The following is a 12,946-nucleotide window of genomic DNA, read 5'->3' on the forward strand; positions in this document are numbered from 1 at the left end:
GAGGGTGGCTTCACAACTGCTGAATGCACACATAAGAGCTTTTTACATACCTCTGCCTCATTACTGGGCTGATATAGTGCTGGCAAAATCAGAATTTGCTTCTGGCCTCGCTCTTCCCTTCCTCCTGGAGTGCCACTCTGCGGTTTGTGGGTTGCTTTTTTTTTTTTTTTTTTTTTTAATCCTAGTTTTCAGGGATGCATTTCAAACAGTTACTAGATATTGCACACAGGGGACAGGACCAACCCAGCCCGTGGCAGGAACCTGCCTCTGCAGTTTGTGGGTTGTGACGGGCTCATCCTGACCCGCTCAAGCCAGTGGGAATTTCCCACGGGAGCAGGCTCTGTCCTGAAAGCAGCGGGTGGGCTGCTGTGCCTGTGCTCAGGGTCTGTCCCTCTCCTTCACAGCTTACCGAAATCTATTAGTTTCACCGTTTGTTTTGCTTTTGCCAAGAGTGTACAAAGCCTGCTCTCCACTCTGCCTCCCCCACCCTCTCCTAGTCGGTCTAGTTTCAAAGATGGGAGTGCTTTGAAAGTCAAAAGCTTATTAATAGCTCTCTGCCTCTTTTTAATCTATTCAAAAAGCCGTACAGTGTGCAAAGCTGTTGTGACATGATTTTTCTTTTTAATATCTCACCCTTTGACTGTCAGTATTTAAGGAAAAATGAAACTAATCATCAGTGAAAGCATTAATGCTACTGTTTTATAGCTGGTGAGGTTCTCAACAGAAAAAATTGTTATAAAGAAAATAAAAGTCTGAGCGTGTGTGTGTGTGTGTATGTGTGTAAGTGTATGTGTGCATCTCACAGTGGAGGTTTCACAGAACAACCCAAGAATGGTATAGTCATTAGCAAAATACTATCAGTAAGGAAAGGGAAATAGTAATATATTGGAAACCAGGGGGTGGTGGGAAAGGCTATTTCTTTGTAAATGGTTAATCTTGTAACTTTGTCATGTGTGTCCCTTTCCATGCAGACGTGTCGACCCCCACCAGTGCGGTACTACCCGGTATGGCAGATTTTACTGAGGATGCAAAGTACAATGTTTGGCTGCAGATGGACGCCCCTGTCCTCCAGGTAAGAGCCACCTCTGCTGATCATTTTACCTTAAGGCCAAACTGACCTTTTGCCTTTGCATTACCTGGAGCAATGTTTCAGCTGCAGACACTCTTCAGTATCACTAAGGAAGCAAAGGCTGCAGCCCCTGGCAGTGAGTTAATGAAAATTAGTCCAAGATCCTCATCCAGAATGGAGGACAGAATCATGGAAAAGCGAAATATAAATCAACGCAGCTTATCAAGACATGACAGGTAGGACATAATAATCTACTAGGAGTATTTTAATGTTTGAAATCAAGTACTAATTCATAGCATTTAGCCCAGCAGAAGTTGTTACAGAGGAGATTAGTATGGGTGATCAAACACCAGCTCAACCTTATCTGAAGCATGGAAGGAATTCCCAGAAGTGGCTATCCCAAACCTAGGAGAGTCTAAAGACAGCAGTGACCGAAGCAGGAAGGTGTTAGCAGGAGGGAGCTGCCAGTTTGCTGCAGAGCAGCTCCTCAGAGGCAGCTGGCCGGGCCAACGGGGGGTTCAGTCCCCATGCTCCTTATGAGCTCCCCCTCGCTCCCCCAGAATACTGTGGCACAGGTGGTCATAACAGTGTGTGATATATATACGCACACACAAATACTCTGTGTGTATGTGTGTATACATGTACACGTACATTTGTGTATAGAAAAGAGGTGTGTGTGTATGCATACCTAGCTATGCACGTGTAATTAATACAAAACAAAGCTTGTAAGACACCTACAATTTTGAATCTAGAAGGTATATTAGAAGAAAGAAAACTCCAATCATTAACCCTGCCCAACAACTAAAATTTGCAACTCGCGTTACGTTTTAGATTTGGTTTGCTTGCCTTCCAGCCCTCAGTGCCACAGTGCTGGACATCTGGCACAGCTGAATCACGCTAACATGGGTGATCAAACACTTCCAAGCATCTCAGTGTGGTTTTGGAAAGGGAAAACTCATCTGTTCTCAGACTCAGGTAATGCAACGTACTGGAAGTAATGTGTGGTATCCACTGTAAAAATAAACTACTGAATGCATTCAATTTAACAGAAATTTAAGGCAGTTTCTGACTAGATGACACAACTCAGCCAATGGTGTACGGACAGACAAGTTATAAATGTATTATCCGATGAGATTATAATTGCACAAATGTTTGAAAATAGGTTTCGTGCTTTCATGTGGTTCTTTAATATTGCACATACAGAGGAAAGGTGATGAAATAACATTTTAAACTCTGTAATTAGCACTGTAATAATGTTGGCTGTTTAAATTAGTTAATAATATTAAAGAGGAGCTCTAATTTAATAATGGAGACACAAACCCAGGTATTTCTAAATGAGGATGGCTTCCCTCCAATCGTATTCAATATAATTTTGTTTTCATTTATACTGTAGATAATGGCCGCTGTGGCTGTGTTTATAGAATTGCCCTGGATACCTTCAGAAGAGACAGAAAAACATCACGATTTGCAAACTGGGGAGGAAATAAAAATGAAATCTAGCTTCCCCCCGCCCCTTCCCCCCAGCCCCTGCTAGATTCCTTAAAAATCAATTTTAATGTAATTTGAAAAGCTCTGATTTTGGTACAGTTATTACTTTCTGTTTGGTTTAATTTCTGCTTTTAAAATAGAGCTTTCTAGAGACCTTACCTCAGCTTCACAGATTACAGCTGACATTGGACAGAGGTATAAGGTATAAACCAAATATAAAAGACCATCCGTTTCTATGTATGATTAAATGCTGACTCAAGGTACCGCAGTATTTTTGATCCTTAAAGTTCAATAAAATTCAGGACAGGCAATAAGGAGTCGCAGACAAATTAAAATTTATTGAGACGGACAAAAATGCAACTATTTCAGACTACAGTTAAGCATTTACAGTTAACCAAAGTTAGCAAAATGCTCACATTCCACTTAACTCCTTATGGAAAAAGCATTCAGAATTTACTATGCAATTCTACTTACTATGATAGTCTACATCCATCTACAGTAGGGACATCAAACTGAAACACGTAATATTTGGATCTCTCCTTACAGATCTACACATTTAACAGTAACGGACATCAACAGCATTGAGAAAAGTATAAAAAGACCAAAACCCACCTACTGTAGAAAGGGCTTTTTGATGTATAGTAACTGTACAAAGCAGTCTATATATTAAAGGAACTTGAATGGCATACAGAAGGGACTGCAGTAAAAGCCAACAAATGTAGGAAGCTAAGCTTGAGCGATCTCATGGTCTGTATCAAGTGGTGACCTTAGATCTATGTCATCTGCTGCTTGAGGGGAAAGATGCTACAAAACTTCTAATATCAAAATATTCCCATGCCAGAAATGTACACCGAGACTAACAGACTAGGCTGGAGAGGCAAAGAGAAGCATTCACTAACAAACAGTGTTGTTTTAAATATAAACTTTACATTTTCAATATAAACTGTAGAATAAATATTAAATAAACACTTCAAATGGTTTAAAATAATAGTACAGAATAGCTTAAAAAAAAGCAAAGAAAAGGAAAAGGATTCTTTGTGTTCACAGCGAAGGCCAGTAATGACCCAAAAAACCCAACTGTGCTGAAACCTGAACTCAAGATTTTGATTTAACCACAGTAGTTAAAAGAAACATAAAGCAATACCTAACAGTATTTCATAGTCTCTAACATGAAAAGAAAATGAGATTAAAAATTGGTTTGTGTCTCTGAAAGGGGTGGGACAACTCTGATTCCATTTTTCACAATGAGAAAATGTTGGGAATGTCAGTGACTTGATGCTGATGGGAAGCACTGCTTTGAAAAAAAAAAAAAAAGACAAAGAAAAAGAAAAAGAAAGGAGTTAAATTAAGCTGGAAGCAAATTAAATTCTTTCCAAAGTATGAAGAATGGAAGGGGCTTGATCTGGAAGATCTTGGTTCTTGGTAGAATCACTGCTTTCTTTTAAAGAAATAAAACATTTTCTTAATGCATCTTCCCAAATTGGACACAACACACATATGCACACACATATGTGTATAAACATATATATACAGACACACATATATACACAGGTATATATAGACTGCAGATCTTCCAGCCACTGGAGGATGCTCAAGGGCTTTGCTAAATAGCTTTGTAATACTGGGGAACTTGCTCTTAAAGCAATCCCTAGTCCGAGCTGCCCTTCCAAGCCCGGGAGCCTGCCTGCCCTGCTCCTGGCTGGGCTGCGACACCTCGGGGCCCGACACTACTGCCTTTTCTCTCTCTTGTAGTCGCACCCAACTGAACCAGTCAATACCATGGCGTTTTTCCCCCGGCGCTAGCTCTTCTTCAGAAGAATGGCTGAACAAGTGGAGCAGGCGACTGCCCGATCCCCTGGCTAGGGGTGTCACCCTGACCGCAGGCCAGCAGGCTGCCATGACGCTGCTCCACCGCGACCCGCAGCAGGTCCGTGCTGGTGAGTCCCAGCAACAGGAATTGTTTTGTAGTTTAAGAGAAAGATGTAAGCCCTGCCAGCTCTGCTCGGGAATAGCTGTGTATGAGAGATTAAAGCTAGGAGAGGCTCAGCGGTGCTGCGAAATGGATGGTGGTGGCATGTCAGCTCATGTAAACTGAAGGAAGCCCACATTCACCTCTAAAGGCTTATTTAACAGCTTTTATCTAACCATCTTGCATGTTTGCATGGGACACAGGAGGGCTGCCGCTTTCGACTCTGGAGCTGCCTGCGAGGGCTCGGTTAGACTTTACCCCGGTGAGGTGCTGGGCAGGAGAGGGGATTTACTACGTGGCCTTTGGAGTGAGGTGTAGGTCCAGGGCAAGCCGCTGCAAAGGGACACGGGACTGCAGAAAAACACCTAGTTGTGTGTGGAGAATGAGCCCAGTCAGGAGGGTAAGTGTAACTCTACTGATTACAGACCTCAGCTTTATGTCGGAGTGAAATGTCAGCTCTGTGCCTTAGGCAGGTCCTGCACAGGACAGCAGAGCTAGACCCAGACAGTACGGGTTTAATTAATAACATACCATAAGGAAACCAGCCACAACCTCTGAGAAGCAAGCTACCGCTGGTGTTCAATTGCTTCTCACAAAACTATACTATTTAGGGAAACAGAAATGCTGCTTGTAGATGTTCCTCTTGCAAGTCAGCACAATTTTCCACAATTTTCTATGAAAGACAAGTAGAAAAGGCATGTGTGTGTGTGTGTGTATGTGTGCTGTGCAGCTCATGGACAACAATTTTACAATAAATTTTCAAAGGCTGTAAGAAAACCAAAGGGATTTGAGGCAGGACGGATTGTAGACCTTTTGCAAATGATTGTGATGGCAAATTTTTGGGAGGATGTGGGGTGTGAAACAACACACAACAAATTCCTCATGATTTTACACATCCTTCTGCATTAATAACAATTATGCAGGCTTGCTCTTTGTTCTCAGGTCATTGATCAAGACAAATAGGAAATGAAAGAGGAGAAAACAACTAAGCTCCTGCAACACACGGTGTCTGAAAGGAGTTCCTCTTCTGTATTGCTCTTCTGATCGTGTCTGAAAGCAGAGGTCCTCCAGCACAGAGGGGGAGGGGGGCATTGGCTTTAGAGAGGGGCTGAGGACCACAGCCCTTGGGCCAGTGTCCCTAAAAAATTGACTTCTGTCCACCAGCACAGTATTTTCCTGCTTTTGAGTGAATACGTAACCAGCCATGTTTTAACTCCATACTGTTTCCACCTCTATATCCAAAACTAACTCAGAGGGGGAAAAAAATCAATCTAATTAGTTTCTTGTGTAATAAGCACATTTTTCATTCTGCAAAATAACTCACAGGCAAATCACAGGCACTGCTGAAATACATCTGCATCCTAATGCAAGAGTGGGGTTAAGGTACCTCTTACTGTTTCTGAAAACAGCAAAACCAAGAAAAAGGTCACCACAGTACATTAGTGCATCAGAGAACTGCAACAGGAAAGGAACAGCAAATAATTTAATTTCAATATGCTGTGACATAATTGAAGAGCCATCAATACATGGGAGATGCTGAGGGAATCACAGATTGTATTTTAATACCGTTCTCTTTTATGTGTGTGTATCATGAGTGTGCAGCTTGTCACACGGAGCAAATGGGTTATGCTTTTGAAACATGACCACCTAAAGTTGCTTTTTTAAACAGGCCAAATAAATATGAACTACTTCAATTAAAGGAACGACAGCTTATCACTTCTGATGGTTAATGTCTTTGACAGCTTTGTAACTTCGGAATGAAGGATTGCTAAGAGTAAATGAAGAACAGGCAGATCCCTAGTGTGTGGCAGGAGGAAGAGGCTGCCTGTGCGATGCCAGTGCCACTCTCAGTGCAAACGAGTTCCAACAGAAGCTGAGGAATAACTATGGAGGTGGTTACGATGCTACAAATCCATAAAACACTCTTTCCTTAAACGCCCTGAAAGGCAGGTGGATTCTGTTCCCTGCTTGTAGGGCTGGGTCCATAAGAATTGCAGGTTCTCAGCATCTCTTAGGATCAAGGTCATGTTCTGTAAGCAAATAGTGTCAGTGAGCTGATCTGCACCCCGGTGGGACTTCTGGATGAAACGCCTGGTGCTGGGCAGCCAGAAGTCACTATCCAAAGAGACTTACTCTTTACTGGAACACAACTAGTTCTAATAGGGACTAAAAAATGAGGCACCTACTTCTCTTTCTTCATGAAAGAAAAAAACTGTTTCTGATATGACACAAATTCTCTAACATGAGAAGGGCTTCTAAGCCTTTTAGTGGTTTGTCGAGCCCCTTCTGCATTCTTCTTTCACAGGATGTATTTCATAAGCTGTGTGAGGATTAAGATATGAAATGTTTCTAAAACAAAACTCATTGCCCCGTGGATAGAACAAAAATCCCCCAAACCAACTGAATGAAAGCTGTATTCAAACAGTCCTTGCTGGAAAAAAACCCAGTTGTCTTCCAAATTAAATAGACTATACAAAATTAAACTCGGTAGAGAGGGAATATTTGTGCCAGGTACTCTCAGATACAATTGCAGAGATATGATGTGATTTGCAATATTGTGCAAAACGTGAGTCCTCATTATGATGGGCACTACCATATATAGCCAATTTCATCATCCTTATCATCATCTTCATCTTCATCATCTTCATTAGCTGCTCTTACATGAATCTTCAGCTTCCCTTCTTTGTCTTTTTTTGCTGCTTCAGGTTCCTCTTCCAAATCATCCAACAGTACAACAGATCCACCACTGCCAAAATCCCCTGAGGTTTCTTGCTCTTCTTCTGAAACAGGTGAGCAGGCAAGGTCATTCCCCCACACGACACCAAACCCTGTGTTCATCCCCTCCCTTGTCATTAAGCCACACTCACTTGCAATGTTACTTTTAAAATTCATTGGTTCAGCTGGTCATAAATAACCTTAAATTTCAGTTTTCATCCTGAACTGGGATGAAGATATATCAATTTACTCCGAAAATCTTACTCGCGTAAAAAACTCTGCATCACCTTCCTCCTAGAGACTTGACCAAAGAGTCTCAGTTCACACGCATGCAGGCCAGAAAATCATTACTTGTGATGAAATATCTTCATCCCACCACAGCTCTGTAAACCAGGCTAAAAATATTCTACAAATTGATTTTACTTGAGTGCATAAACCACGGTCTGCAAATGTAGCTATTGAGCCTAACATCTGTGATGCGATTCTGGCACCTCAGACCCTCCAGGTCGCTGCTTTTCCTGCCCCCTCTCAAAGAAGAAAGCTGCATCCACAGCCATCGCTGACGCACTCGGAAGCAATACGGCTGAAATCTTGCTTGCCTAGGTATAACAGCTAATTGGTGATTTCACAAATCTGCGTAATAGTGTCCCGTCAGCAATTTTATAGGGCTTGGTTATTAATTTATAAAATTTTACACATTTGGGCCTTCCTTTGTTTGAAAAGACATTACTCATGAAGTCCCAGTAAATGTTCCAGACTATACAGAACAATATGTTTAATAACCATGCATAGCAATCCCATAGCTTTAATTTAATATCATATTTAATATCAATTTCCAGGCTGGTAGCAAAAATACCTTCTTACCAGTGGTTACTGCCTGTTAACTTCTGCTGCAGCCCTCCAGTCCCCAGGACCAACATGTATACAAGGGCCCCATTTGCAGTCGGAATAGGAAAATACAGGAGCACTTTGAACACCGGTAGTCATGTTTCCTTGTTGTTACTTCTGTTATCACACTCCATCATACAGCAACAGCAGGGTTTACAACAGTGTTAATTCCTTTGTTGTCTGAGGAAAGCACATCATTACTCACCACAACTGACTGTTCCTTGCTTTCTTGAGCCGGCGATCTCGTTCCCATACTTATCAACACACCAGCACTGCCCTGTGCTGCCATGGCACTGAGTGGCTTTGTAATAACCTTCTTCATTGCACCGTGGGATGAAAGCACCTGAATAAAATATAAGGTATAATCAGTAATGCAAGCCTTTGTAGGACCAAATACAGTACTATGAACTTGTCACTTAATGACATGGAAATCTTCACAACGTTGGCAAGAAAATACATGTGATTATCTGGTGCCTAAAAGGGAGCAGAAATCTGTATGGTTAACTGTTTTAACCCTGGTCACTGCACAGTGCATAAATGTTTGCATATATGTAGCACATGGAGGTGATGCCATACGGTACTAGAGACAGGATCAGTCTGCCCCTGGATGATTAATATTCCCACAGAGCCCTTTTCAGATTTAACTCCTGGTTTTAAACTTTTCTTCCCAACTGGATTATTACCCCAACTTCATTAATTCTGCATTTCCCTTCCATTTGCACTCTTTCAGTGTTTATCATATAAGTCTTTCCACAACACTGTAATTATCCCTGGAAGCGATCTGCCATCTGCTTGCTATTCATACTCATCTCAAGCACAACTTCTGACTTACTGAGAGTTCCCACATACAAAGGACAAGTAATGCACAAGCTTTACAGACAGGGATAACAGGGTTTGAAGTCAGTCAGTCTTTGGATTTGAAGCCCAAGATTTGTCTCACAATAAAACCAAAATAGTTCAGCCTTGTAGACTGTGGTTCAGTCTGGCCTCTGCAGACAGGGAACCTCTCAGGAGAAACCTGTGTTATTGTTCCCACCATTTTCAGCAGATACAGCAAATGTACTTCAATATGAAAAGCCCTCTTGTCCTCCGAGACGAGTTAGCTTTACTCCCGGGGGAGGTCAGCACAGTCATTTTCCCTTCTTTGCCAATTGCTTCACTTTGACACATGGCAGAAACCCTCCCTTGCCCCCAAGTTTCCTGTTTCAAATGATTTTTGAGAAAGTATTTTTCTCTGTTGTCAAAGATACCAGTGATTTACTGGTAATGCAGTTAAGTTTTTTAACATGTGTCTAGCATCTCTTCAGACAGTTCATGTGTCAAAGGAGCTCTTTGCACAACATCTCACAGAAAAAATGAATGAAAGGTGCTGCCCAAATGTCACGAAATTTCGTATATAAGACATAGAAGTGGAAGTCAGTCAATCTCTCTCTCTCTCTCTCACACACACATCCCCCCCATAAAGAGAATCCTTGAATTTCCAAATTCATTGTGCTGCAGATCTTGTCTAATATTTGAGTGCCACTAACACAGGTATGGAAGATGAGAACAGAAATCTGCAGAAATCTTTGTCATCGGATCACTTTTGGAGACCACTTCACATCCATTAGTGAGAGTATTTTAAATAACTTCAAAACACTTATAGTAGGTTTGCTTATAGGTACCACCATTATGTTCACGTACAAATATAAGCACACCGATGGCTACCAAAGACTCACTTTCACTATTTATAAAAAAAAATGGTTCTAATAACTCTGCATACTCGCCTTTGCAGGTTATTGTAAGTCAGTGCTCACCGTTCAGCTCTTTATTTCAATATTGATTAAGAAAGGTTTTTTTCATATTTATGCTCATGTCCTCTCCTTGTTAAGCACTCCAGGTGTTTATCAGACTACACACAACCTTGGAAAAAGTCTCAGGTGCTGATTTGCACCGCTGCGAGTCAGCATGGCTCTACCCGTGTCACTAGAGCTCTTCTGTTACCTCAAATGAGCATCTGGCTCCAGGAAAGAATCGAAGGGGGAACCTGAGTGGCATTGCGGGGTGAGCGGAGAATGGCCTCTGCATTTTAAACTGTCCTTTTTCCTTGGGCAATGCAACCTTTGCCTTCTTTGGAACAGACCTTTTTGCATACTTTCACTGTTTTCCTTGTAAGGTATTAAAATGTTCCACACTGCCTGTAAAAGCCGTAAATTTAAAAAATAAATCATGACCCAGGCTCACTGCCAACATAACTGTGTGTGGGGAGGATCCACACTTTGGTTGGAGTAGAAGGTACTTTTCCTTCCGCATGGGAAATTTGTGCCAATTTGCATGTAACGCTGGAGCTTTAGATATTTAGCTATGCATACTAATGTCACAGTATTTGCCAACTATCAGAGGGAAGATTATAGCATGTCCTCTCCAATGTGTCAGATGCAGGTGACAACGTGGTGAGGATGGAGAGTCACTGGGAGCACGTGTTGTATGGCGTGATGATACATCCTGTAAATCCTACAGAAATCAGCCCCTGCCTTCATTAGAAATAAGCTCTGGCCACACGTTCTGCTACTCCGGAGCATGGCATCCAGGCAGCCCATTTAGTGGGGAAATTTCACCCTATTATTTAGTTTGGCATCAGAGAACATCTGTAGACTTTGGAAGGAGAAAGGACTTTCCCTCTCCAGAGGTTCTTGCACAGCCAGTGCTTCCCGACAAGTGTGGAGAGGACCGCTGGAGGACCAGCTTTGCTATTAAGCCCTACAAAATGTTAGTCACTCCCCACTGAACTGCCTCAGGCTACTGAATTCTGCTTACCCCCCCTCTCTTTGTCCCATGGAGTATTTAATTCTTCCACACAAACTTGAACAGCACTGTTTCTATATCCTCTTTATGGATCCAGACCTATATCTCCTTTTTTTTTTGGCAACATTCCCTTATCTATATAATACTCCCCTTCCTCAGAGAATATGGGGAGAATAATTACATGCTAAAGATAGTGAAGCACACAGGTAAAAGCCTGACAGAATTAAGTGCTAGCCAGCACACAGCTCCCTGTATTAGCTATTATATTAGCTGAATTCACAGGGCTGATACAGAAGAAAATAGTGACGGGAGCAGAAATTTATTACCTTAGTGATGTGGGAGAAGCATTATCAGGCTGCACAGTTGCATGCTCTAAAAGTACACTCTCTGCAGTTAATTGTACTCTAGATAAATCTGGTAGGAAAAGATGAATAGTGCTGTTTACTTTTTAATTCAGTCCCCTGGGATGCTAGACTCTATTTGAAAGCCTCCAAATTCAACATATCTAATGGCAATGGCTTTGAAGTACTTTGTTGCAACAGTCATGTGTTTTGAAAAATATATAGAGAACAAAATATCAAAAGTCATCATTTTTATCAATGGATACAAGTTAACAGAAATCTTCTACATGCATACTGCCCAGACTGTAAATGTTGTGCTCTGTATGTCAGGGACAGAGAAGGGAAGAGAATAATTAAAGGTTATTTTCTCTGAAAATATTAATCTCTCTTTTAAATTCTTTGTTGTTGCTACAAGCATGTTCTTTGTCACGTGTATGTTTTGGTTTCCATTTGCATGTTTTTTTCAGTCAGTGAAGAGAAAAGACAATGTTTTCTGCTGTATAAATAGCTATGAGATCAGATTAGAATCTCACAGACAGGTGCCATTATGCAAGCAGACTTTCAAAGTAGGTGAAGCAAAGAGTTCCTCTCTGTATTAGAATTTTTTAGCTTGTGGAACACCTTATGCCTGACACTACTTATTGAGCTTAGCCACTTTCATCCGTCATGTTTTTTTTTTTTTTTTAATACAGTTGACTAGAAGTTATTTGTGGTAAGGGACCATTCTCACTGCTTTTACTTCATCATTTTACTCCTGCTATTGTGATCAGACCCCAGTGACACGCTACAACTGCCTGCATGTTGTACTACCTGCAGCACAGCCATCATTTTTCCCTGCACATCGGAACAAACCACTTATGTTTCAACCCAGATGACATTTACTGCATATAGCAAATAACAGCAAAGCATAAAATAAATATGGGATAGCCAAAGCTATCTATTCAGAACTGGGCTTCTTATTCTTTTAGGTGGCTCTGAAAATCATGACACTCATGAGACAGAGAACACCATGACTCCCCCTGCCACTACACGCATTTGAACACAAATGCAAAATATTCATTGAATGGAGCACACATGCAACTGAGCAATCAATCCTCCCTTCGCTCCCACAGCTATGAACAGCAGGAGCTGTAGCTCTGAAACATCTTAATCTTTATGTGAACTTTCTGTGAGAGGATGATGGAACTAAACCATAGTCCCTGTGGCCTTTGGGAATGTTTATTCTTATTTTAAACCCACAAATCCAGGTTGGGATTGTTCATGAGGAACTGAACCCCGAGGCCAAATGGCAGTGGCATCCGGGGATGGCAGGGTTTGGCAAAGACGAGCTTTGCAGCAGCTCTGTTTGCATGGTGTGTTAATGAGTATCTAGAAACATCAGGCTAAAATCTGAGAGCAACCTGAGAAGCCGACTGCAATCTGGGAAGCATTGCAGCAGCGCTGACACCCGTGCTCTGTGCTGCAACTAGTGATGCCACCAGAACCCGACACGGGTTCTCCGTGACGGGCCTGACAGCCTGGGTCTGAGGCAAGCCAGGACCTTCAAGGGTGACATGCAGTGCTGTCTGCAAACAGAGACTTTAACCTGCACTGGTATGCCTTGCAGGAGTTGGCTTTACGTACACAAACGTGCTAGGACAAAAGTTTCGGTAAGGTACCACCACAGAAACACCAGGCTACGTAACACTGTCT

The 12,946-nt window shown here is 41.9% G+C and overlaps 1 protein-coding gene across 1 annotated transcript in view; it reads right to left on the reverse strand.

The window, feature by feature from the left end:
• Positions 1–2,875: 2,875 nt before the first annotated feature.
• Positions 2,876–12,946, reverse strand: part of SPOCK1 (SPARC (osteonectin), cwcv and kazal like domains proteoglycan 1) — a 324,674-nt gene continuing 314,603 nt past the window's right edge. The window contains exons 10-11 of the mRNA XM_056350365.1: positions 8,335–8,472; positions 2,876–7,306 (exon numbers count right to left, since the gene is read on the reverse strand). Coding sequence (XP_056206340.1) covers positions 7,116–7,306; positions 8,335–8,472 — 329 coding nt within the window. The 3' untranslated portion in view covers positions 2,876–7,115. The remainder of the gene's footprint in view (positions 7,307–8,334; positions 8,473–12,946) is intronic.

The sequence above is a fragment of the Falco biarmicus genome, chromosome 8, assembly GCF_023638135.1.
Source record: "Falco biarmicus isolate bFalBia1 chromosome 8, bFalBia1.pri, whole genome shotgun sequence".
Taxonomy (NCBI): Eukaryota; Metazoa; Chordata; class Aves; order Falconiformes; family Falconidae; genus Falco; species Falco biarmicus.